Below are 24804 nucleotides of genomic sequence, written 5' to 3'. Positions count from 1 at the left end.
TCTAAATAGTCTGGGTATTTTGCCCTGGAAAAGAAAGGCTAGTTTTATATTTAAAGCTCTTTTTTTCAGGGTGAACACTAAAAGAGGAGTTCTGTTTCATTGAGTGAATGATTGAAGTAGAGCTGGTGACCAACTCTGAGTTACCTAACGAGCTTTAAGTGGGTGCATGTGCCCCTATTATAAGAATAGAGGTATGTCTACATATCTCTAGAGAACAACCCTATTCCTGTAACAGGGGCACTTATGTGCCCAGAAAGAGTAGTAAAATCACTCTGACACTTCAGTCAGGTAACTCAGAGTTGGCTGTAAGCTCCATTTTGGTTATTCCCTAGGTAAAACATAATTCTTCCCCAAGAATCAGATCTATGAAAAAAACCTGAATACCTAAAGGTGGAATTTAAGAGACCAAGGCCAAGGCTATGATCCTGAAATCTGCCACGCAGCCTGCTGCCTAATCTCAGAGTTGCCTAAATTCCTCAACCACTGTAGCTTGTGTGACTTTGCAGCCCTGGGGATTACCTACATGTTCTGTTCCTGCACATATGCTGATTAGAAGTTTGGCAGGGCTGAACAGCTTGGAACCAAACTCTTAACTAAACTCAATCTGTCCCTCTAATACGCCCCCGGAAGGAACTTGACCCAGAAAGAGTTTTCCAAACATGCCTAATGCACACTGACAGGATCAAGTTCCAAACAAAATGGAGCAGTGGCTACCACCTTTTTAAAAAAGATAGCTAGAGGAGGTGGTAATATGTAAATACTCTTATTTAATATCCTAGTCTTTAAATTACTTGCCCTAAATCTGGGAGAAGCATCCAGTTCCTTCCCTTGCATGATCCTACAGTTAGGAGAGTATTGTAACCACCATGCTAAAGACCATTGTAAGCGTGTACAGAAGATGTATGGGAAATGTATGTGAGTAGGGTGCTATTCTCTACCATTCTTGTTGAAGTTGTACTAATCTGCAGAAAAAAAAAATAGGGCACATCTACATATCACCCTATGGTGACATAAGGATGCGCTACGTTGCCATATGTCGCACTACAACAACGTAGCAATCATGTCTGTCTACACGTGATCACCAGCTATGTTGCCATAGCAGTGTGCTCCCCGGCTATAACGCACTACTACGGTAATGTTGCTACAAAATCTAAGCATGCGCTGTGCGCACGGTGTAGTAACCACCAGTACTGAGCTATACTTTAGTACTTCCAAAAGGAAGTACTAAAGCACAGTGCCATAGCATTGTTGCCATACAGCCACATGTAGATGCGTCAACAAATAAACAATTCAAGACTTACTGGGTTAGAGGGAAAGCATTAGAAGGAGTAGGAGCATGGCATAATGTTTATGGTATTTACATGGGAGGGAAGAATTCTGGGTTTAGTTCCAACTCCTAATATTATTATGTATTTTATACAGTGTCTGATTTATGTACAGTACACAAGCAATCCTACATCTTAACATTTAGAAGCCTATCTTCACTACTGACCCTGGACCTCAGGAAATAAGGCTTCTGTAACACAATTCAGTCTGACCTCACACTATAGAATTTTTTTTCCCAAACCAAGGACTGAGATCTCCTGGATCTGCTCCAGAACCCTAAGTGACTTTGCATAAAGCTAAGGACCTGATTTACCACCCCCACTCCCATAACATGCAGATTTTAGTAATGTTTTGGTCTTTGTTACCCCTTCCTGTCTCCTCCATCTGGATTGCAAAATTGCTAGCACTCACCATTCAATAACATCCAGTGGTAAAAGGTCATCCATTTCAAGCACTTCATGGACCATCACAAGTATAAAGACAGCTGCCACAGAGCAATGGCCAAAAGTGAAACTGAGAAAAGAAACTGAACCTCTCCCAAATATACCATTAACCAACAATGTCTTTGACTATTCCCCACCCTAAAACCATTGTCGAATAATGTGTTGCTACCTTACAACTTTGTACCAATGTGCTAACTGTGCATGGTGTCTTACCTCTCTTTATATCAGAGCATGGTGCTGGAAATACTTAACCCCCCTATAACCTGGTATAACATAGTCTGAAGGACCAGCTGTATGTCTTAGATTGTGTCAGCATACACCAATTATATACACATGTAGCTAGTGTGCACCAGGTCCTGTATTTTCTCACAACTCTCACAGCTATGTAGAGAACCATGATTTTTAACATTTGCTATGAAATTTTTAAATGTGTTTCCAAGCTTCCTAGTGCAATGGGACTCTAAGCTATAAATGACAACAGAAAGTAGACACAAATAACAGTCATCATAACAGCAACAGTACACATAGTAGAACCACAGCAACACTGCAAATTGGATATTAGGACTATTGTTAAAGAAAAGTTCCTTCAATAAGCAACATTAATAGGAATCTGTAAAGCAGTAAAGAAGGAGATCATATTCTAAATTCACCGATACCTTGGTCTAAGTTAAGCTTTCATTGGCATGTATGAGAACTCAGGGAAAACAGTTACCCCCACAACATGGAGAGGGAGAAATAGTACATCACACCTGACTCTAGAAGCAAGTAACTGATCATTCTTCCTCTGTAAGGGATTGATTTTTTTTTTTTTGTGAGACAGCTACTGTATATATGTATTTTTATTTGGCATTTAAACCCCTCAAACAGGGCACTCTAATGCATTTTATGATTAGGCACAGAGGGGCTTATTATGATGACCTCCTGGGTGTCTTGAATAATTAAAAACAAAGGTCTTGTTTTGTTGCACATGCTAAGTGCTTGGGGTTTTTTTTATTTGACTTTGATTGGTTTTCAAGCAAACTCTGTCTATGTTGCCGTGCCACAGAAAGACAAAGACACTCCATTAATACAGTGGGCACAGTTTAACTTAACATCAAAGGCTCATTCTCTATTCACTCTTTAGGCCTCCCTAAAATCAAAATCCAGGTGAAAGTTGGAAGAAATCCAAACATTTGAGGCTTTGTAAAGAACAGGGAGTACAACAGACCCATCTTCACTGTGTCTGGCTTCTTTAAAGAATAATGGTTATACTATTATCAAGAGTGTACGAGACAGCTTGCAGCCATGAATTAGATAAATCTGACTGCTCATTGGGCGCACCTATATGAGATGTGTTAATGTGCGTTAGCCTAAGTTAATGCACATTATGGGTATGTGTTTACACACTGTCACCCCTTGGGCTTGGAGGATTGTCTGCTTAAGGAACAACCACTCATCTTAAACACCTAGTTCCCCTACTCTCCAAGACCCCAGTGCCTCTCCTATCAATCTCCTCAACTCATTGAAGTCGGCCCTGCTGAAATCAAGGGCTGCTGCCTTGCTGCAGGCCCTTGTCACCCTGCGTTGGATGGTGAATTCCAGTTGGCGATGATCGCTATTGCCCAAGTGGTCAAGGACCTGGAGTCCCCTCACCAGGTCATTGCCTCTGGCCAGGACCAGGTGCAGCAGGGCATTCCCCCTGGTGGGACTGTGCACCTCCTGGGTTAGGTGGAGGTCTTGTATCCCAGCGAGGAACCTATGTGAGCAGTCAGACCTGGCTGACTGCTCCTCCCAGCAAATGTCCAAGTAATTTAGATCACCTGTGACAACCACATCCCTTGACTTAACTGCCTCTGTGAGCTGACCTGAAAATTCCCAGTCCAGCTCTTCCCCCTGGTTGGGTGGTCTGTAGTAGACCCTCACCATTAAGTCCCTTTCCCCCCGAATCCCTTGTATTCTGACCCAGAGCACTTCAGTCTGCCCCTCGTCTGTCCCCATCCTATTAGTTGAGGATGTGTATTGCTCTTTGATGTAGACTGCCACACCCCTGCCTTTCCTCCATGTTCTGTCCTGTCTGTATAGTCTGTAGCCCCTAATATTTACTGCCCGATCATAGGTTGAATCCCACCAGGTTTCAGTGAACCCTACTATGTCTGGGTTTGTACTAGCTATCCGGAGGCTGAGTTCCTCCTACTTATTCCCCATACTTTGGGAATTAGTGTAAAGGCATTTAAGAACTCCTGTCTGTGCATGCTCCCCCCTCCTAGGAATTCTAGGACTATCTGGACCCGTGTCACTTACCTGGGTACTTCTTGTTGTCATCACCTGTCTTGGCTGGGAGGTAACCCCATGTCCTCCTGTGGCCCCATCCCTCAGTGAAACTAGTTTAAAGCATGCTGTATGAGATCAGCCAACCTGGAAGAGAAGACACACTTGCCTTTAGGGGAGAGGTGAAGTCCATCCCACCCAAGCATGCCCACCTCCTGAATGAAAATGCAGGTCATTGTCCAGGAACCTGAGGCTTGCCTGGTGTTTTTTTGTTTGTTTGTTTTTTTAAACTGTTGGTGAGTGGGTAGGGTGTTGGAGGGGCTCTGTTGGCTGAGGGGGGAGGGAGAGGGGGTTCTGTTTGTTGTCGGAAGAGCGGAGAGGGATGAGGGTGGATGCTGTAAGGGTAATCTAGTTTTTTGTTTCACCCAAGTATGTGTCCTGAGAGTGGTACTGGGGGTAAGCAGGAGGTAGGAGAGTTCTTGGTAGTGGGGAATGTGGGCAGAACTGGGGAGTGCAGAAGGAGGGGGTCAGGTAGGACCTCTCTCAACTGGTGCCCTGGCCCCTGTTGGCAGGTGAGCAGCTATCCTGGGGCCTGGGTGGAGGGGGCCTGCTGGGACCAACAGGGCCAGCACCATGGCTAGCATCAGTGCAGGGCAATGGTCATCACTGACAGAGGCTGGGCTGGAGCTGTGGGGCATGGAGCATTGCTGGCAGGGGCAAGGGTGGTGCAGGGGTTGGAGCAGCCCTAGTGTGGGGAGAAAGGGTGGGCTAGGAGGAAGTTGCTGTGTGCTAGCCCTGAGCTGGGCTTCTGGCTCTTGGGCAGGGAAGGGGCTGGCCAGGGGTCAGAGTTTCCCAGATGGCTGCCAGGTGCTGGCAGCTGGTTCTGGCTTCAACATGGTTGCCAAGTGCTGGCAGCCATGTGGCTGGAGGCTAGAGCTCTCTCCAATGGCAACAGGGCACATAGCAGGGACTTTGACCTAACTTTAACACCAAGTCCCTGCACATATAAACACCTGCCAATATTTGCTTAATGTGCATTAGTTTAATGTGCATTAATTTTAGTCATACTTAAATGCACATGCAGCTATGCCAGTTGATTAATCAGTTTAAAGACTACTCTGTGATCACCCTGGTTGCCCTGGATGGTCTTGACCAGATAATTTTGTCTAAGGATCTCTGCACCTAGTCAATAGCACCTGTTTGAGCTGTAGTATATCTTTTAGAAAGATATTCAGTCTTGACTTAAAGAAGGCAGGTCATGGAAAATCTAACTGTATCCCAAGGCAAGTATCACCAATAGTTAGTAAAAACATAACTTTGCTTTATTTCTAGCCCGATTTTATTTTGCTTCAGCTTCAAACCATTGGACCTAGTTCAGTATTTTGTTGCTCAAGCAAACAACTATATACCAATGTAATAGCTGCAAAGGCTTACTTGGCTGCAAGCTGAGTGGGTGAGCTGTGCTTAAGAACTTTGCAAGAAAGGTGGCAAAAAGTTTGAAGAGGGTGGAACAGTTTTTCCAAACAGAAGGTATGCTGTGCACAATGAATGCTTTTTACTGGAGGATCTGAACTATAACCAGAGCCCCTATTACAAACCCCAAGCTCTGATAGCCTACTATGGAGCCATAAAAGCTGAGGGAAGGAAAAGCAGCTGGAGAGAGAAGTTACACCAGCCTGGAGACAGGGGCAAAGATTCAGCCACTTCTCCCCAGCCCCAGGCAGAGGAAATGGAGCTGAAGCTTGCTGGGGAGTAGACTTTAGGACAGAGAAAAGCCTGAGTCATCCCAGGAGAAGCTGGTTCCCTACCTCAGTCATAGCTATGCAATCAGGGACACAGGTACCCAGGGAAAGAGTGGGGAGGGAGTGGTAAGCTATCTGGGAGCTGGGAGAAGCTGCCTCATCAGTGGTCAGGGACCTCCAGAGGGAAGTCCTCTGTTTGAGTTGGAAAGGCTTGTACTTCAGGGACAGAGACCTGCCGAGGGAATCCCCTGTCTGCATGTGGAGGTGCTGGGGAGAGAGACACCCCATAGAGGGAGCGGGTTGGAGAGTCCCAAGTCTGCATGGGTGTGGGAGGGGACACTGAACCCCTACTGTTTGCAGGAGATGCATTTTTCAGAAGGATACTAAAAAAAAAAAAAGAAGCCTACTACCTGCAGTGGCTGCTCAGAGACTTGTTTTTGCTGAGTTACCAAGAAAGAGCAAAGAGTCCACCTTCCCCAGAGCAGCAGAAGCCTTGCCTCTGCCACCTAATGGTGGATCATAGTTAAAGCTGTACTTCCATTTATTGTTACTAGAAGGGGATTGTGACCAGAGGGAAATCAACCTGGGTTATGGGTGGGGGTGGGGGAGGGTGAAATAGCACCATTCCATTTTGACTTGAGTTTCGATGGAAGTGTTTCATCTCAAATTTCATTTTAAGTCAAAATAGCTGTTCCATTCCATTCCCTCGAAACAGAAAGGCTGTTTCAATGCTGCTTCAAGTTTCACTGGAGATGGGGAGTCAGACCAGCTGGTCTCATTTCAAAGAGTACTTCTTGAAATGAGATAATATTTAGATGTGACTCACTTCTTGTTTTGTCTGCATGGGGATAGAGACCCTATTGAGGTTGCAGGATTGTAGTGCTCTGCTCTACTCTACCTCCTATGCAGGGAGAGAGGTAGAGCAGGGTGGACAGTCTAATAGGCAGACTGACAGCCTGCCAGACCATCCAGCCATAGATGAACCCTTGCACCCTGACCAATTCTGCACCCTTTTCCTGCCCAGTCCTCCAAACTTATGTGTGCCAGAAGCAGTGGTACAGGCAGCAAACAGAGTGTTAGAGCTCTAGGCATTCATGACTTTTCCAGTTCCTTGGTCACTCACATGTTCCCATCCACTCCCAACACTTAAGGTGCTGCCAGGCTCCCACCATCATAGTGAGAGCCTCTCCCACCATGGCCCCTGCCCACTCTCCCCTGCTTCTCCCCATGAGACTCCTGGACTCCCCCTTATACAGTTCTGATCCATAAAGAAAGGGAGAAGAGAGATTTGGGGGCTAAAAAGTAGGATGGCAGGGTAGTCCCATTACTGATTCCCTGCCAGACCCCTATACCTCCTGTTATCTGCTGGATCCAGGATTTGAAATCCTCATGCCCCAAATCTAAACTTCTCTGTTCCACTGAGGGAGGTCGGGGTCACTGATATTCCAATTCTGGTAGTGTTGCAGCCAAGAAGAACAGAAGTAGATAAGCAAGAAAGGGTCCACTGACATTGTGACTGAGGGGAGGGCAGGGGAGTGAGCAGCTCCTTGTCCCACTCTGGGAGCCCAGCACCTCCCAACCCTAGGCACTGTCAGTTTATCAGCTGCACAGGAGAGTGGCTGGCCTACAAGAGGAGAAGGAAGGACAACAGGGTCTGGAACAATGGCAGGAGCTAGGCCTGTCCTGGCCAGTATGGGGGGAGACAGGCTGCCTGTGGCCAACACCCAAAAGCCCACCAGTCCCTGGGGGGGCAAACGGGGATGGGAGGCTCAGCTCTTGGCCACCTGGGCGTTGCCCTCCCCAGGAGACTTACCATAGTCCCTGGACACCCATGCATGCCCAACCCTCGATCTGAGGCAAGGCACCACATGGGCCCTAGTACAGAGCATCTTATCTCAGAAATATTGGAAGCTATCACAAATAGCTTCTTTTTCATGGCTCTGCAAGCCCTGCAGCTGCACAGAGAGGCCACAGTTGGCAGCTGGAATAAGGGCTCAGGGTTGCTGCAGCCCACAGTTGGGGCCCTTCAGATGAGCTGACTCTGCCAAACAAGAACCCAACACAGGACTTTCCTCCTTGACCAGCTGGTGATGGTGTCAGGGGACTGTCTGGCAGATGCATTGGTCTGGTGGATGGAGAACATTGCCTGTGAGGACACCTGGGAATGGGTGGACTGGGAATTGTGGGAGCAGCTCCTGGTCCTGGAGCATGAGCAGGCAGAGGCCCTGAAGGAGCAGAGCACAGTCATGGGCAGGGCAGTGCAGGCCATGGAGGATGACCACCAGATGAGGGCTGGACAACATCCTGGCCCTGGTGGTCACATTCATGCTGTCCACTGCCCAGCTTCTGACCCTAGGTTTGCCTGGTCCTGACAGCTGCCCACTGCCCAGCAGCAGGCTCCCCTATGGGCCTGGCTGGAGGTCCAGCACTACCTCTACCATCCAGGATCCCCAGCCCCAACCCCAAGTTCCTTACGACCTAGCACTCCGACCTGGGCACACTGAGACATTTAGTGCACAATTGATTATTACCTGTGCAGTAAATGTCTCAGTAAACACCTCAGTAAACACAAAACTAATAAACTTTGCAGCAGAGTAGTCATTGTTAATATGAGTACTACCCTACTGTGGAGTATTTTTATGCACAGCAGTGTACTTGTAGATGCTGTTCTGGCTGGCTGGGGCACAAGGGTGCTTCAGTGTGGGGCTAGCTGGCAGGCAGCCCCATGCTAAAGCATCCTTGTGCCCCAGCCAGCTGCTCCACAGGATGTGGAGCCCAGTCAGATCAGCCCTGAACTGGCAGCTTGACCCCTCAGGGTCCCCTGCCAGTCCGGGCTTCTCCAACTTGAATCTGTGTGCTTTACGTGAATAAACTCTACGGCAATATACTTCAGAGTTTTTTGCTCCTGGGCACAGGTTCAGATGGTGTGCCCAGAAGCAAAAAACTCCACAGCAATAACTCCCAGTGTTCAAATGTTTTACCTTCTCCTATTCTTTCCAAGTTAAGGTGTCAAATCATAAGATCCCATTGGACAGTTCATTAATCCTGATCTGCCTGTTGAGTTCTATATGATATGCAACTGCCCTGAAATGGGTAGATATTGTTTACCCCTTGGAGATTTCCAGATGGAGGTACCAGGTGCTACCTGGAAAACAAATCCTAGAATCATTTACACCGAGGCTTCAGATCAGATTAATGAACAGTTTTATGTAATTTTATGGTTTATTAATAGCAGGAATAATGGGAGAAAATATGAAGGGTCAGATTAATCCTGCTACAACTACAAAGACTTTCAGAGCTATTGCTGGGTTATATTGCTGTAGAGGTATAACATATATTTCCAACATAACATTTTGGTTGAAGAATGGAAGTCTTTCTAAACCAGGATTTTCCACGGGAATGTATTGATTTCAATGACCACTAGGTAGGAAAACTGTTTGGTTCTCTACCAGCTCACCTCCTTGATCCATCAGTCACCTACCTAGTGGGGCAATGGCAAGCCAAGGAAGGCTTTAAGGATTCTGTGATGCTTTGCATCTCTTCAGGCAGACTATTACAGACCTGAGCCCTGAATCCTCTCTGGCTCACAGGTATCAAATTTCAATTTAGGTTCTGCCACAAAGCTGGGGAGCCCAGTATCCTGAAGGCCTCGGCATCCAGGGCTATTTGTTTGTTTGTTTGTTTGTTTTTAATTTAATTTCCATTCTACATAAAATTTTGTATTTCCATTTTTTCCCCTAAAAGCCAAAAAATCCCAATCTCATCCAGTTCTACACTGGTGTGAAGAAGAAGGAATTGCTCTTGTTGATTCTAACATTCATACACTGGAATTTAAAACAGTTCCATAAAGTTAGAAATGTGCTTACAGGCTATGCTGAATGAGGATTGCCAACTAAGTCAGAGCTTTATAGGTATAACCAACTTCTATGAACTTACAGATGCAATGTCCATACTGCATGCTTTTACAAACATACCAAAGGAGTACGCCCAGACTTATCCTTGAACACTTTTTTGTCACTGTCAGTGGTCTGACATTCCATAGCAACAAGCACTCCTGTTTCATATCTCTCCCCATGAGTTCCCCTGTAGGATGTTATGTTAGGCATTCATAGAGTAAACACTTTTCTCTCCATCACTTTTCTGACAGCACATTTCACATCCCTGTTCCTGAGGCTGTAGATCAGAGGGTTCAGCATTGGGATCGCTAACGTGTAGAAAACAGAGGCTATTTTATCTGTATCCAATGAATAGTTGGAACTAGGTCTGAAATACATGAAGAGAATTGTCCCATGGAATATGCTGACAGCCATCAAGTGGGAGGCACAGGTGGAAAAGGCTTTTTGTCTTCCCTGTACTGAACAAATTCTCAGCATGGCCCCAATGATGAGAACATAGGACATGATTATAATCAGAAGTGTGCTTGTTTCAAACAAACTGCCAAAGATGAAAAGTAGCATCTCATTAATGAAGATGTCACTGCAGGACAGTTTTAGGAGAGGGGTGAGATCACAGTAGAAGTGGTTGATTACATTAGAGCCACAAAAGGACAACCTTAACAAACCACCTGTTTGTACCAAAGAGTTCACCAAACCCCAGAGATAAGACCCAGCCACCAGCATCACACAGACCTTCTTAGTCATAATGACCATGTAGAACAGTGGATTACAGATGGCCACATAGCGGTCATATGCCATCACAGCCAAAAGGAACATCTCAGTGGTGACAAACACCACAAAAAAGCTGTATTATGTAAAACAGCCAGTGGAAGTGATGGCCCTTCTCTCCATTAAGAAATTGACCAGCATATTTGGAGCAATGGTAGATGAATAACAGGCATCTACAAAAGACAAATGGCTGAGAAAAAAATACATGGGTGTGTGGAGCTGTAGGTCGATCCTGATTAACATGATTATTCCCAAGTTCCCCAGCAAAGTCATAACATAAATGAGGAAAAATGTGACAAAGAGAGAAAGCTGCAGCTCTGGACAGTCTGTTAATCCAGCTAAAATGATTTTTTTCACTGTGGTGTGATTGTCTTCACCCATGAATTTGGCTTTCTTGTTATCTGCAGAGAGAATAATTCACCATAATGATTTTAAGAATGTATATCTATCTATAACATACCCCAGACCAACTATGGCCTCCCCTCTCTTTCATGCTCTTCTGCTTGCTATTCGTGGTTCTGAGGGTTTCAGAGGTAGAATAAAGGGTAGTTGTTTTCTATTATCTTTGTTTTTAAAGAAGAACATAAAATAGCATTTCATAGTACTCTATCAGGGTACATGAAGCTCAATAGCTATACATTCTTTCTGAATTAATGTCTCTAACCATAGTTTTTAATTCCTAATATATGTACAACACAGTTGACAGCTGAATATAGAAAATGGTTTCACATTATCAGGAGCTTAGAAATAAATTATAACAGAAATAGTTTCCAAGATGGACACACACTCAAATATATTTAATTAATACAGGGTAACTTTTCATTAGTGGGAAATAAAGGAAAATAAAGCACATTAATTCAGGGAATTCTTTTAAAAAAACACTCCTCAGAAGAGACGTGCCAAAGCCTTGCTTGTCTGCCAAATTCTGGATTGATGAATTGTGATAGAAAGAAGGTCTTTTTTTTTTTTTTTTCTAAAAGATTCAGTTGCTATGCATTATGAGAAAGGAGATTAGAGTGTTGTCCTTTATGTATATTTTGTGTATGGTCTACTTCCTATTTTATGTATTTTGTATACAGTCTACTGGCTCTTCCCTGAAAGTTAACAACTTCTCTCCTTGTCTAATATATTCATGGTATAAAAGAGAGTTAATTTAAAAACAAAACACTGAAACTTATATGTATATATCCAAGGATATATTTAAATAATTTACCACATTATCTTGTTTTGAAAGAAGCCATGTAATACTTACCGGCAGGACAAAGAATTAAATTTGTTTGAGTGGCTCCACAGGATTTATATTTGTAGAATGAAGTAGTAGTGCTAAAACACATTTATATATTTCTTAGAAAGCCATAGAAAGTTCCCCACAGTTTTTATGAACTCCCTCATCACAGACTTACACAAATTATGCAGTTAAAATGTGTATCCCAGGTGTGCATTTTAGAAGCAGTAAACAACTGCCCTCAGATGTATTGTTCCATGAAAGAAAACAATAGTATTTATTCCTACATCTATATTTTTCCCCTGGTTTATTTTCATATAATATTTCTTCTTCCGGTTTTATAAGGAGGCAGGAATTCCTGGTATCTGGGCTGTGTCCAGCCTTGCTTACATCAATACTACAAAGATAGATTTCTGCTAACTTTTATTCCAGTTATTCTATATTTACATCTGATTATAGCAGTTAAAAGGAGACCTGAATCAGATCCTGGTTCCAATTTCAATGATTAGGTTTGACCAAATTTCCTAATGGGACACATGCAAATCTTTCAAAATCTAAAGAATTTTATATTTAAGTTGGGATTTTGACTAACCAGAAAACAGTTGATTTGAAAGGACAGTGGGAAACAAAGAATTCAGAATACTATTGAAACTGAAAATGAGGATACCTTAAAAATGTATGAATAGCAACAAGCTCATCCCTAGTGCAACTTTTCCAACTATCAGTGGTATTAACGCAGAGATGAATGTGGCTCCCGCTTCGGGGTAGCATGTCTTTTAATCACTCAGGTGCAAAAAAAAAAATGTTAGTTCAAGCAGAATTATCAGTGTAGTAACAGAACATATGTGATTATGTGGTGGCATATACCCAATCCTACATTAGAATTAAAGAAAATTAGGGTTGGAAGGGACCTCAGAAAGTCATCTAGTCCAAACCCCTGCCCAAAGCAGGACCATCCCCAAAAAGATCACCCCGGCCAAGGCTTTCTCTAGTCAAGTCTTAATAACCTCTAAGGATGGATATTCCACAACTTCTCTGGGTAACCTGTTCCAGTGTTTTACTACTCTCCTAGTGAGAAGGTTTTTTTCCTAATATCTAACCTAAACCTCCCTTGCTGCAACTTGAGACCATTACTCCTTGTTCTGTCATCTGCCACCATTGAGAACAGTCTAGCTGTATCCTTTTTGGAACCTCCCTTCAGGTAGCTGAAGGCTGCTATTAAATCCTTCCTCAGCCTTCTGTTCTGTAGACTAAGCAAGCCCAGTTCCCTCAGCCTGTTCTCAGAAGTCATGTAACCCAATCCCCCTAACCATTTTTTTTGCCCTCCACTAGACTCTCTCCAATTTGTCCTCATCCTTTCTGTAGTGGGAGGCCCAAAACTGGACACAGGACTCCAGGTGTGGCCCCACCAGTGCCAAACACAGGGAAAGAATCACTTCCATCGATATGCTGGCAACGCTCCTATTAATGCAACCCAGTAAGCCATTAGCCTTCTTGGCAACAAGGGCACACTGCTGGTTCATATTCAGCTTATTGTCTGTTTTAACACCCAGGTCCTTTTTTGCAGAGCTGCTGCTTATGCAGTCAGTCCCCAGCCTGTACAAGTACATGGGATTGTTCCGTCCTAAGTGCAGGACTTTGCACTTATTCTTATTGAACCTAATGAGATTTCTTCTGGTCGAATCCTTCAATTTGTTTAGGTGTCTCTGAATCCTAGTCCTACCTTCCAGTCTATCTACTACTCCTTCCCCTCCAGTACATGTTAGGATCACTTCAGGGCATAGTTCTATGCATAGGGTCCACTTGGTTTGTGTGTGTTCCTTAGATTCACGATACAGAAGCTCCTCTCCCCTCAACAAGGCCATGCTAATAATCATAATCATAATAACAGCCACCGCAGGAGAAGCAGCCTAGGGGCCTTGGGGTTAGCATGTTGCAGACACTCTAGTATGTGTAGCCAATGATTCACAAGAGAATGATGTGGGAAGGGAATCACATAACCTCAGATGATCTGTATGTCCCCTGCCTGAAAGGTCTGATATACACTTCCTCCTGGGGACAGCCTTTAGAGACAAGTCCAGATCAAGTCTTAAATGCATGCAGTTGAAGATGTTAAGAGATACCTCTGTTACTCTGACTCTGGACCGCTCCCCACTGGGAGCAATGGGAAGTAACTAATTTAACTCCCTAGTTGCTCCCCTTTGCCCTGTACAGGTTGTGATTCAGGCTATCCCAGAAAGCACGACTCACCCACTTCTTCCTCTTGAAAATTAGTGAAGCATGCGAGGAGCCTTGTCGCTGTAACTTCCACATAAGAAGGGAGACTACTTCCTCCTGCAGTGGAAGTCACTTTAGCCCTACAGCGCTCAAAGGTATTCAGGTGGCTAACTATCACCAATTTTCAATGGTAGTCTCAAACCCAAAATAGCTTTGAAAGTCTGAACCAGGAAGAAGCCAGCAGACATGGCCATGTGTGCATGTCTATGCTGCCACCATGCTGTGCCCTTGAGTACTGCTGTGAAGCATATCCTACCAATTTGTTCTCACTCAGTGCAGTCCAACTACCAGAAAATAGGCAATGGCCACCTTAGGCAAAGGTCTTAACTACATACCAGTAAGAAACACTTGAGGTGGAGAGGCCAAGAGCAGCATGGCTCTCAGGAATCTACAGTGTCTTATATTTAGCGGTTGGAGTACTTAGGAAGAGACCAGGGGGTGGGGGATAATTTATGGAGGCTCACACAGGCACAGTAGAGGTGGAATGCTGGCATTCCCTCTGATACCCAAGTAGTGCTGCATTTACTCAAATATAAGATGAGCCAAACCCTCATCCCCAATCAGCATGGGGAAAAAATGTTCCTCATCTTTTGGTTTATATTTGTATATGATGCAGGGCAGGGATCAGGTGGCTGCTGTGGCTCTGACTCTGGCCTTGACCCCAAGTTGGGGCCAGAGTCAGAACCAAAGCAACCTCCTGCCTCTCCACCCCCTTTCCCCTCTGGAGCTTCTGCCCTGCTCCACCCCACTTACCCCCTTCCCTCCCCTTTATTGTCAGGTCCAGCTTGGCTCTGGCTTAGGCTCTGTTCTCTCCCAGGCATGGAGCACATAGAAACTCCTTCCTCTGCCTGGCCAAGCAGCAGCCCCAGCACTGCTGCATGATCAGGCAAAGGCTAAGCTTCCATTTTCTGTGCTCTGGGATGGAGCAGCCAGAGCAGCATATGACAGTAAGAGTGGGTGGGAAGGAGAAGAAGCATACTCTGGGGGACTTTATGCGGGAAGGAACAGAAAATGGGAACTCTGGGAAGAAGTTATGCAGGTAACAAGGGGAGCAAGAAGGCTGCAATGAGGAGAAGTGGATGGAGCAGTTGGCCACCTGACCTCCCCCTCCCCCCCACCCCTACACAATGCTTTCCCTGCAGTTGCGGGGGAGGGAGGGGGCTACATTCAAGACAAGCCTCCAATAGGTATATTCTATACCTGGAAAATTATAACAAATCTATAAATTTTCCATATATAGAATCTTATTATTGGGGATCTTATATTCAGGGTCACCTTTATATTAAAGTAAGGATGGTACTTTGATTTGTTTCTGGAAAGAGAGAGGGAACAGTGCATGTCTTCTCAAAAGTGTAAACTGTAATACTTCAGCCTACACTCAGTATAATTAGCTCCCCTGCTGCATTCCCTGCCCTCCAGAGGATGTTATCATTCAGTGGCTCTACATGAATACAGTACCTTTGATTCGACGGTTCTAGAACAATAGTATGAACTAGATTTGACCAGAAAAATGCTAAGTATTGTCCATTCTTCTTTTCTTTTTTTTTTAAAGAAATGACCATTTTTACTGTTCACCTCCCCCCCAAAAAGTATTTAAGCCCGGGGGGGGGGGGGGGACAGTATTTTCAATTATGAATGATCTTCACCAATTAAAAAAAATATTTTATTTGTTTTAAATAATCTATCAAACCACTGCAAAATGCTGATTTAAGTTCAACATTATTTTATTATATTCCTCTTCAATTTTCATTTTTTTAGGCAAAAAATATAAAATAACATCCAAAGAATGAATCTGTTTGAATACTTCTTTTCCAAGAAAAAGCTCATTTTTCATCTAAAAAAAAATATGTAGTTTAACTTTTACAATAGATTGCAACCTCCCTCAGGCGCCCTCTTTAAGCCACCCCAAACCTCGTGGGTTAACACCAATACCAAACAGTAACAGAAACAAAACATGACATTTATATCCCTACATATGACTCCTATAAAGCTCCTTTTATTGTGAAGATCTGAGCCAGTCTGAGCCTTGGTCACCAGGCTCAGGCTTATACAGCTTTTTCTCCTCCCTCTTTGGGTCAGCCAACCTGGCTTGCTGTTATCAAGGCCCAGGTGCTATTTAAAAGCCTAGTCAACAGCGCAGTGTTTTAAACTGCCTGCAACCGGGGTCTGGCAGCAGTTCACTTAGCTGTTGTACTTGCATCTTTTGTCCATTGCAGTTGATCTTCCTGCAAGTTGTACTTTCTCTGCCCACATAATGGGGAGTTCTGTAGTTCTTTGCTGATAGCCCACTTTCTGCTACCCTGTTCTTACTGCCCACAACTAACAGGAGAAAGGGGTACCCTGTTACAAGAAGGAGACCTGGCTTTTTAGCTGTAGTCACCCTGAGGGTAGTTTAAACCTTACATCTATTTACCAATGCCATGGTTAATTATAAAGATAAAAAATAAATAAGGTGCGGGAGGGTGCTCCTACTAAAACTAAGTTACCAGGTAGGTAAGAGTCCTATCGATTATAGCTGATCGTTAACCAATGTCTGTCAAATTTAATATGCATAAGGGGCTCCTATAGACATGTGGGGAGCCTGCTCTGATGCACTGAAAATCCAGCACTTCAGAGCAGGCTTTATTATCCAAGTCTTCTGGAGCACAGAAATTGATGTGCTCCAGCAGCCTTCTGTGTCACGTGTAGTAGTGTCCCTATGTGCCCCTGAGCTGAAAAATGGTGGCGGGACACTTTGAAATAAAACATGTTCAATCAGCTATAGTTCAAAACATCCCACCACCATTTTTTCAGCATGGGGACATGTGGCAAGGCTGATACATGTGACGCGTGGGTGTTTTTAATAAACACAGCTTGTTAATTAAAGCACCCAGTGCCACATCCCAAAGCATTTGTAAAAAAGCCCAAGCTGTCTAACTATTACTGAACAAATGTTCTAATGAATAAGCCACTGGGCAAATGATCACTAGGGCTGCACGAAATTTCACCGGCGTTTCATTTTGACACTGTTTTGACTCATTTTGATGTTGCTGTTTTGAACTCAAAATGAGTCAAAACAGCAACATCAAAATGAAACAAAGGGTGTCAAAATGGCCTCAAAACTAAACGAGGCTAGTTGAAACATTTCAGAAGTCAAAACATTTCGACCATAGCGCTGGGGATGGGAAGTCAGTCCACCTGGACTGACTTCCCATCCCTCACACTAGATCACACTGTTCCATTTTGTTTCATCAAAACAGTAAGGCTGTTTCAATGCTGTTTCAATGTTTCACTATCGACGGGGGATGGGAAGTCAACCCAGCTGGGCTGACTCCTGGTCCCCCGCCGATCTAGTGAAACATTGAAACAGAGTCAAAACAGCCCTACTGTTTCGACGAAGCAAAATGGAACACCTGTTTCAAATCAAAATTAAATCCGATACGAAACACTGTTCCCTCCAAACCTTGAAACCAAGGCAAAATGGAATGGTGCCATTTTGCACAGCCCTAATGGTCACCACTCTGCTTCACCTTTTTCAGAAGTGGGAATAGGTGTTTTGGATTGGAAGATAATGGAGGTACCTAAGACATAGCTTTAGTCAGGTTCCTCACTTTTTGAGAGGGGTAGATAGTCTGACACATCCCTATGCCTTAACATTTCCTATTGGCTACCTCTGAGTGTCTCTGGTATCTTAATCAACACTGGGAGTCATCTACTGTTCCCTGTTCTCTGAAGAGAGGAGGCTTCATGTGCTTAAACCTGAATTGCTCTTTGATGTCTCTTAAGTCTCTTCTTTGAGCATAAGGGTCCTAAATTCCTTTCGTAGAATCATAGAAAAGTCAGGTGGAAAGGAGGGACCTCTAGAGGTCATCTAGTCCAACCCCTTGCCTGAGATAGGATCATCCCTATCCAAACTATCCCATATATGTCCTAGTCTATTACTAACTGCTATTTAAATGATGGTAAGTAAGACATAGAATCTCTCTCTCTCTTACACACACACACACACACACAAATCCCTGTTTGATGTTTTTCAAAGGTGCATTCAAAAGTATCACCTGGTATTCTTTAGGCTTTTGATTCTTGATCTTCAGAATACTTATTTTTAATTTGCAATGCTATTTGAGTTACACTGGGTGCATCTACACATTCATTAATGTGCAGTAACCAGAGTTACTGTACAGTAGCACCAGTAAATGCCTTTTTAGTGATGCTGCTACTCAGTAGCCTAACAGTATTGCATAGTAGTGTATTAGCACAATCTGGGCTGTGATGTGCTACTGCACAGCATTATTAGGCCAATGCACTCTTAGTGTCACTAAAGGCATTCACCAGCACTACTGTGCAATAACTCCAGTTCCTATGAATTTATTTAGTACTTGACTATACAAGTACTAAATTAAATATGCCCAATTAATGTTAGCAATGAAATGCACTGGAATTATGTGAAATTCTGACTTCAAAGGGACTTAAAACAGCGACTTAAAGTCAAGCAATTATGTAAAAGGATACTAAAGCATCTATTAGACTGTTAGTAACTTGCCAACATCTATACCTTCCCTCACTTTTTCCATATTGTACATATTTCAGTAAACACTAACAAATGTATGTATCTCAAGTTCAATACTCATAGCTTTATTTTCCTTACAAACGGTAATTCCTGTCTCCAGTTGCCCTAATCAGTCACACAGCAATATATTATGCTATGCATTTACTGAATAAATACTTTTCTACCAAACACTTTCTTTACAGCACATTTCACATCCTTGTTCCTAAGGCTGTAGATCAAGGGGTTCAACATGGGGATCATCACAGTGTAAAACACTGAAGCCATTTTATCTGTATCCAGTGAGTAACTGGAACTGGGACGGAAATACATGAAAAGAATTGTGCCATGAAATATAATGACGGCTGTCAAGTGGGAGGCACAGGTGGAGAAGGCTTTGTGTCTTCCCTCCTTAGAGTGTATCCTCAGCACAGCTGTGATGATGAGAATGTATGAAACAATTATGATGAGGAATGTGCTTATTTCAAAAAAAGTGCCAAAAGTAAAAACCAGCATCACATTCATATAGATATCACTGCAGGAGAGATTTAGGAGAGGAGTGAGATCACAGAAAAAATGATTGATGATATTAGAACCACAGAAAGACAATCTCAACAAACTGCATGTGTGTATCAGTGAATTCACAAAGCCCCAGAGATATGATCCCACAACAAGCATTACACAAACCTTCTTAGTCATAGTGACAGTGTAGAGCAGTGGGTTACAGATGGCCATGTAGCGATCGTATGCCATCACAGCCAAGAGGAACATCTCAGTAGTAGCAAAAACAGCAAAGAATCCATATTGTGTGATGCATCCACTATAGGAAATGTCTTTCCTCTCTGCAATGAAATTGGCCAGCATGTTGGGAGTAACGGTTGAAGAATAGCAGGCATCCAGGAAGGACAAGTTGCTGAGAAAGAAGTACATAGGAGTGTGCAGTTTTGGGTCAGTTTTTATTATTATTATTATTCCAAGATTCCCCAGCAGGATGATAAAATAGACTAGTAAAAAGGCAATAAAGAGTGGGAGCTGCAACTCTGGATGATTTGTTAATCCAATGAGGATAAACCTTTTTACTGAAGTGTGATTTTCCTCAGCCATTGGCTTAGCTTGTTAACTGCTGGGATAAAAAAAAAAAAAAAAGCAAAAGAAAAGTAATGATCAGAATCAATATGGTTAAAAAGATACTTACAAGGACACACATATATATATATATATATATATATAATTTATTTAACTTTCCTCTTTTTGTTGATAGCACATCTCATTTTTCCTTCACTATTGGCTTCCTTCTTCCATAAAGCCAATTATATTTCCATCCTCTTTCCTTTTTAGTTTCCCACATGCAGTTCAGACAGTGATCTTTTTTTCTGCAGGCAGAGCTGAAGGAAGGTCCGCCATAGCCCTAGATGCTGTGCCTATCACAATTCCAAAGCAATATTTTCCAAATTGAATTAGCAGCTTTTAGCGTATCTGCTATTAGGGATTGTTTCACATTGTGATAACTGGAAAGGGGCCTGAGTTTCAGGAAGTGAAATTAACCAGGTATTTTAAATGAACTCATTGAAATTAACTAGATCTTTGAAATTAATCAGATCTTTGAAATTAACTCCTTGTGAAGTATTTCAGGATTTTTGCTTATAATTGGAGGAATTCAGACCTGATGAAGAATGTCTTGCATTCCTAAGCATGTCTAACTTTATCCAAACCATGCATTTGGTCTCCGATAAAATATATCACCCACAAAATCCATGTGTCTTAAGGAATTCAAACTCATGACTTAAGGTAGAGACAGGCATAACAATTGTATTGCTACCAAAGGATATCAAAACAGGTTGTTATAATGTAATTGTTATGTCTGCATGGGACTCGAAATAAAAGGACATGTTTACTTCCGAGTAGACTACTTAACTCCACAGTAAATGTCTCAGCATCTACAGGTGCAGGACTGTTAGGCTGGAGTAAACTAATAAACTCTGCAGCAGGATAGTACTTGTGAAAACAAGTACTATCCTGATGCAGAGTTGTTTTACTCCATGGCATCACACAATGATGCTGACACAGCTGGCTGGGGCATGAGGGTACTTCAGTTCAGGGGCTGCCTGCCAGCTAGCCTCTCACTGAAAGACCCGCATACCCCAGCCAGCCCCTCTGCAGTTGTGCCGCTGCCAGCTGGGACTGCTTCCACCCAGCTGCTGTCCTGGGTGTGCAATCAAACGGTGCACCCAGGATCAATAAGCTCCAGGGCAATAAGCAATGGAATTTATTTCTTCACATTAACTACACATATAGATTCACCCAAAGTGTAGGAAAACTGCTCCTGCTTTAATCCTGTTTCATTTTGCAACCCAGATAGGTCAATTCAGCTAACTTACACCACTACAGGCTCATGCAGACATAACTTTTAGGTCACAGCAGCTGCTGCATGCCTACAACCAGCAGCTCCCCTTTCTCTTTTAAAGTGGTTAACATTTGTCTTTGTCCATGTATGTTTGGCCATATCTGCAGTTTCATAAAACTTATCACAAAAACAGTGATTCTCAGTCAAGGTCCTGTGGCACTCTGGGGTGTCTTGAAATCCTTTCAAGAGTGCTGCAGGGTATCCCACAATGTTAGCAGATTTCAGTGTGCAAACATGATTCACAAGATAAAACCAGAGTTTTGAAATAGAATGATTTTAACATTATGAATTCCTGACATGTTGTGATCTTTCCAAGTTCTTTGCCACAGAAAAAAAATATTCTAATATTTTTTCTGTAGTCAAAAAACTTAGTGAAAACTAGGAGTTGTCATTTTCCAAGGGATACCTTGAATCTAAAAGGACTGAGAACCACCACATTTATAGTTGTATAGTAGCCTATACATCATGTTTTAACTGTTAGTGACCCTAGGGCAAGAAGGTTGGAGCGGATGGTTGACCCATGGTAGCCTCAACTGCTCTGTGGAAACACTGTCTTAAAGTCACTAAATCATCCTGAAGTTCCTTAGTCACTGGCAGATTGGATAGGAGATCAGTGTTACAACTAGATGATGCTAAAGCATAAATAAATCAATCAAGAACTAATATAGGAAACTAAGACTGCATTATAATGTATGTTTGAAGCATCATCAGAACATTGCATACATCTCTCAGCCTACAGAATCAAGATGTAAAAGAATTACATTTTCTTCCATAGGATCACATATGTTACTATTATACATGCTGAGTAATGTGTTCATCTTTGAACAGTCATTTATAGGTTATTCAGAGGTACTCCCAGATAGAGAGAAACTACTTAATAGGATACTCACATGCCAAAGGACTGCATCTACCAAACATTAATGCTTGTGGCACAATCTAGTCATCCTCATCACCATTATTTTTACTATTGTTACTACCATTTTTACTGTTATCATTCTTACATAGCACCAAGGAGCTCTAATCATGGACCAAGTGCCAGGTGCACTGCAGATACAGAACAAAGAAATTGTCTGCTTTAAGGAGCTGAAAGTCTAAATATAACACAAGATAACATTGGATATACATCAGCAGACAGTGACATTGTAGTTTTCACTAGTAGTTCCCAGAATACCAACAGTTAAAAAATAAATTACAATATTTTTTTTTCATACAACGTATCATGGAACATAATACACACATTGTTTTTTAAAGGTAAAGTGAAGAAAAAAAAAAAGATTTTTCCAGAATTAAGGCTGCTTAGAGCAGGAGCAGACCTAATCTTTGGTTGACTCATACTCTCTTTCCTACTTAACTAAATCTGAAAACCCTGCCTGCTGATGAATATCTGCCCCCATGGGTCAATCTATGATTCTGAAAAGAGCTGAGGAGTTTCCAGGGCTGCAGAATAGGCAGAGGAGGAGCAATTAGCAGAAAGCAAAATTGCCCTTAAAAAGGTTAGCTTAATTAGTAGAACATCAAGACAAGAAGTAGAAATGATTGTTAACCCATGTGGAGTAAAGAACAATGGACCATTAAGGCAACTGAGTCCCTCAGCTTCCTGAATAGTAATATCAAAGCTACTACACTGTGGAGCAGAAGTCAAAACAGGGTGCTTCTATCCTAGGCAAAAAATCATCTTCCCCTATTTACATGTATACATACCCCTATTTTGGGGAGCTGTTTGAGAGGAAATAGGTATGTGTTGTATGAAAGTACATATGGTATTCTGGTAAAATATATCCCATTTAACCAGTCTTACATGGTCATTGAAAGTAATATGATTCATCACACCTCAGATCTTAGAATTACTTTCTTCTTACCTTGACCAGAATAATCGTTTATATTCCTTCTTTCATAATAAGAGGAAAGAAACAAATACAGATCTTTTAGACCACAAGCACACATGATGGAAATATGCATGCCATCATTGGGATGCACAAGGTAAGAGCCCAGGATTAAATATTTCAATTTGAGGAAAAATATAGCAATTTATTACATTATTTAACCTAGTTTGTCTGCATTAGAAATTGGGGTGGGGGGAGGGAAATTACTGGATTTATTTGTTGCTTTTGATGTTAGCTAAGAATGCAGCTTTCTTGAACTCATATCATTTTGGTGAGATACACTTATTAGAGAAAAGTTTTCAAGTAGAAAGCTCCTGGGGTTCAAAGTAGTACTTCTAGCTCTCTGGGCATTTTCAAAAATATAGAAAGGGTTAGGTATAAAAATACACAGAGAGGAAGAGGCTATAAGAAATGGCATTTTATTTACTATAAAAAGAACATGCAACAAAATTCCATTTCACAATTACTTCAAAAAATAAAGTTTGAAATCATGAGGCTTGTGACAAAATCGGGCTATCATTCCTAGAACAGATTTGATAGAATTATTAAACCGTAGATCTGGAAGGAACCTCTGGAGGTCATCTGCTCCAACCCCCTGTTCATACCTAGTGCATTCAAACCACTCTGTGGAAGAAAGGAAGAAATCCTCCTATTGAATGTTAATAGTCCCTCCTTGTAAGATGAAGCAATAGTACCATGTAAATGGTCTGATAGATAGAGGTTTGTATAGGGTTTATATCTGATATTTAGGGCAGACTGCCTGAAGATATCAATACATCCCTATTCCCAGACTTGCACCAATTAAGCAATTTTAAATTAACGCTTTGGGTACAGAATAATTGCACTCGGGTGAATTCTCCCAGGAGAGAAAGAAATCATGCTGACACTTGCAGATGTTATGTTTATTTCCTAGTGATCTAGACATCTTTTTTTTCCCATAAAGTCCTGGCTGATTTGATTCCAACCATAAGTACCAAATCTAGGGCAGGAGTATCAAACATTCAGAGTTTTGGGCTGCATAAGGGTCTCTGAGAATGTCTGAGTTATAAACAGCTACCTGAACATTCAGGTTGACCTTACAGAATAGCAGACTATGATATTAGCTACCTTGTTGCACTGGCTAGAAAACCTGGTATGCTTAGCCCAGGTTCAGCTGGACCCTTGACTTTTTTGCTGCTATTAATGTGACACGAAATTAAGTGAGGAGGAGAGATGCAGACATGGGCAGATTCAGGATTTGGCAAAGGAGGATGCAGGAACAGCCATGCCTGTTGCAGGGGTGGCTGCACCTCCCTTTCCAACCTCCTGCCCCACAATTAGTAGGGACACACCACACCATGACAGTCTCTGGGGACTTTTTTAAAGACCTCAAAGCATGTAAGAATCCTCTCTTCCCATCAGTGCTTAGGAGCACATCCCCACTCCTCTCCTCTCCTCTCCTCTCCTCCCCTCCCCTCCCTGCCAGCTGCTCCTGCTTTCTCTGCTGTTCCAGGGCCAGGGAAGCTACAAAGAAACTCCTGCCTGCTCCATTTGGGCCTTGCAGGCATGGGAAGGGGTGACTGCTGTAGCAGCTGAGATGGATTGAGGGTGGATTTCCACACCCTGCCCAGTCCCCTGAGAGTAGGAACCAAACACCTGCCCCCATCACCTCTCCTGCTGTCACTGTTCCTAACTGAAACCACCCCTACACAACCCAACTGGAGGAGGCAAGTGAAGCACTGAAGCTTTCCCCTCCTCTGCCTGCCTAGACTTTGCAGAAAGCAGCAGAAGCTGATGGGGAGACAAGGGGATGTGTCTCTGAGCATGGAGGGGAAGGAGTCCTTGAGGCTTTTCTAAAGGCCCCAGAGGCTCCTTGACTAGATCCAGTTGGACAGACCGGATTGGGGGCGGGCAGCTTTGACACTGCAACCACTCTAGATCTGTCCCTGGATGTAGATGATCCAAGACTCTAGCACCGAGAAAAGATATGATAAATATAGCAAAGTGAGTTATTACTGTAGTAATTGAGACAATGTGGTAATGGACCAAGCAGGGAAGTGATCTATGGGCAAAGCAGACTGATTTCCCT

The 24804-nt window shown here is 42.9% G+C and overlaps 1 protein-coding gene and 1 pseudogene across 1 annotated transcript; both read right to left on the bottom strand.

Annotated features, from left to right (window-relative positions):
- Positions 1–9864: 9864 nt before the first annotated feature.
- On the bottom strand, positions 9865–10803 carry LOC102577068 (olfactory receptor 1052-like; annotated as a pseudogene).
- Positions 10804–18578: 7775 nt separating this feature from the next.
- LOC102577296 (olfactory receptor 5AR1-like) lies at positions 18579–19553 on the bottom strand. The gene has a single exon (XM_006267538.2). It carries the CDS (start codon positions 19551–19553, stop codon positions 18615–18617), a length of 939 nt encoding a protein of 312 aa, XP_006267600.1. The 3' UTR covers positions 18579–18614.
- Positions 19554–24804: the final 5251 nt, after the last annotated feature.

Source organism: Alligator mississippiensis, chromosome 2, assembly GCF_030867095.1.
Source record: "Alligator mississippiensis isolate rAllMis1 chromosome 2, rAllMis1, whole genome shotgun sequence".
In the NCBI taxonomy this organism is placed as follows: domain Eukaryota; kingdom Metazoa; phylum Chordata; order Crocodylia; family Alligatoridae; genus Alligator; species Alligator mississippiensis.
The sequence above is the reverse complement of the archived record's forward strand: the minus strand, read 5'-3'. Positions and strand labels throughout refer to the sequence as shown.

Excerpts from the sequence above, each read along its gene's own strand:
- LOC102577296 (XM_006267538.2), bottom strand. The coding sequence starts at position 19,553 with ATGGCTGAGGAAAATCACACTTCAGTAAAAAGGTTTATCCTCATTGGA.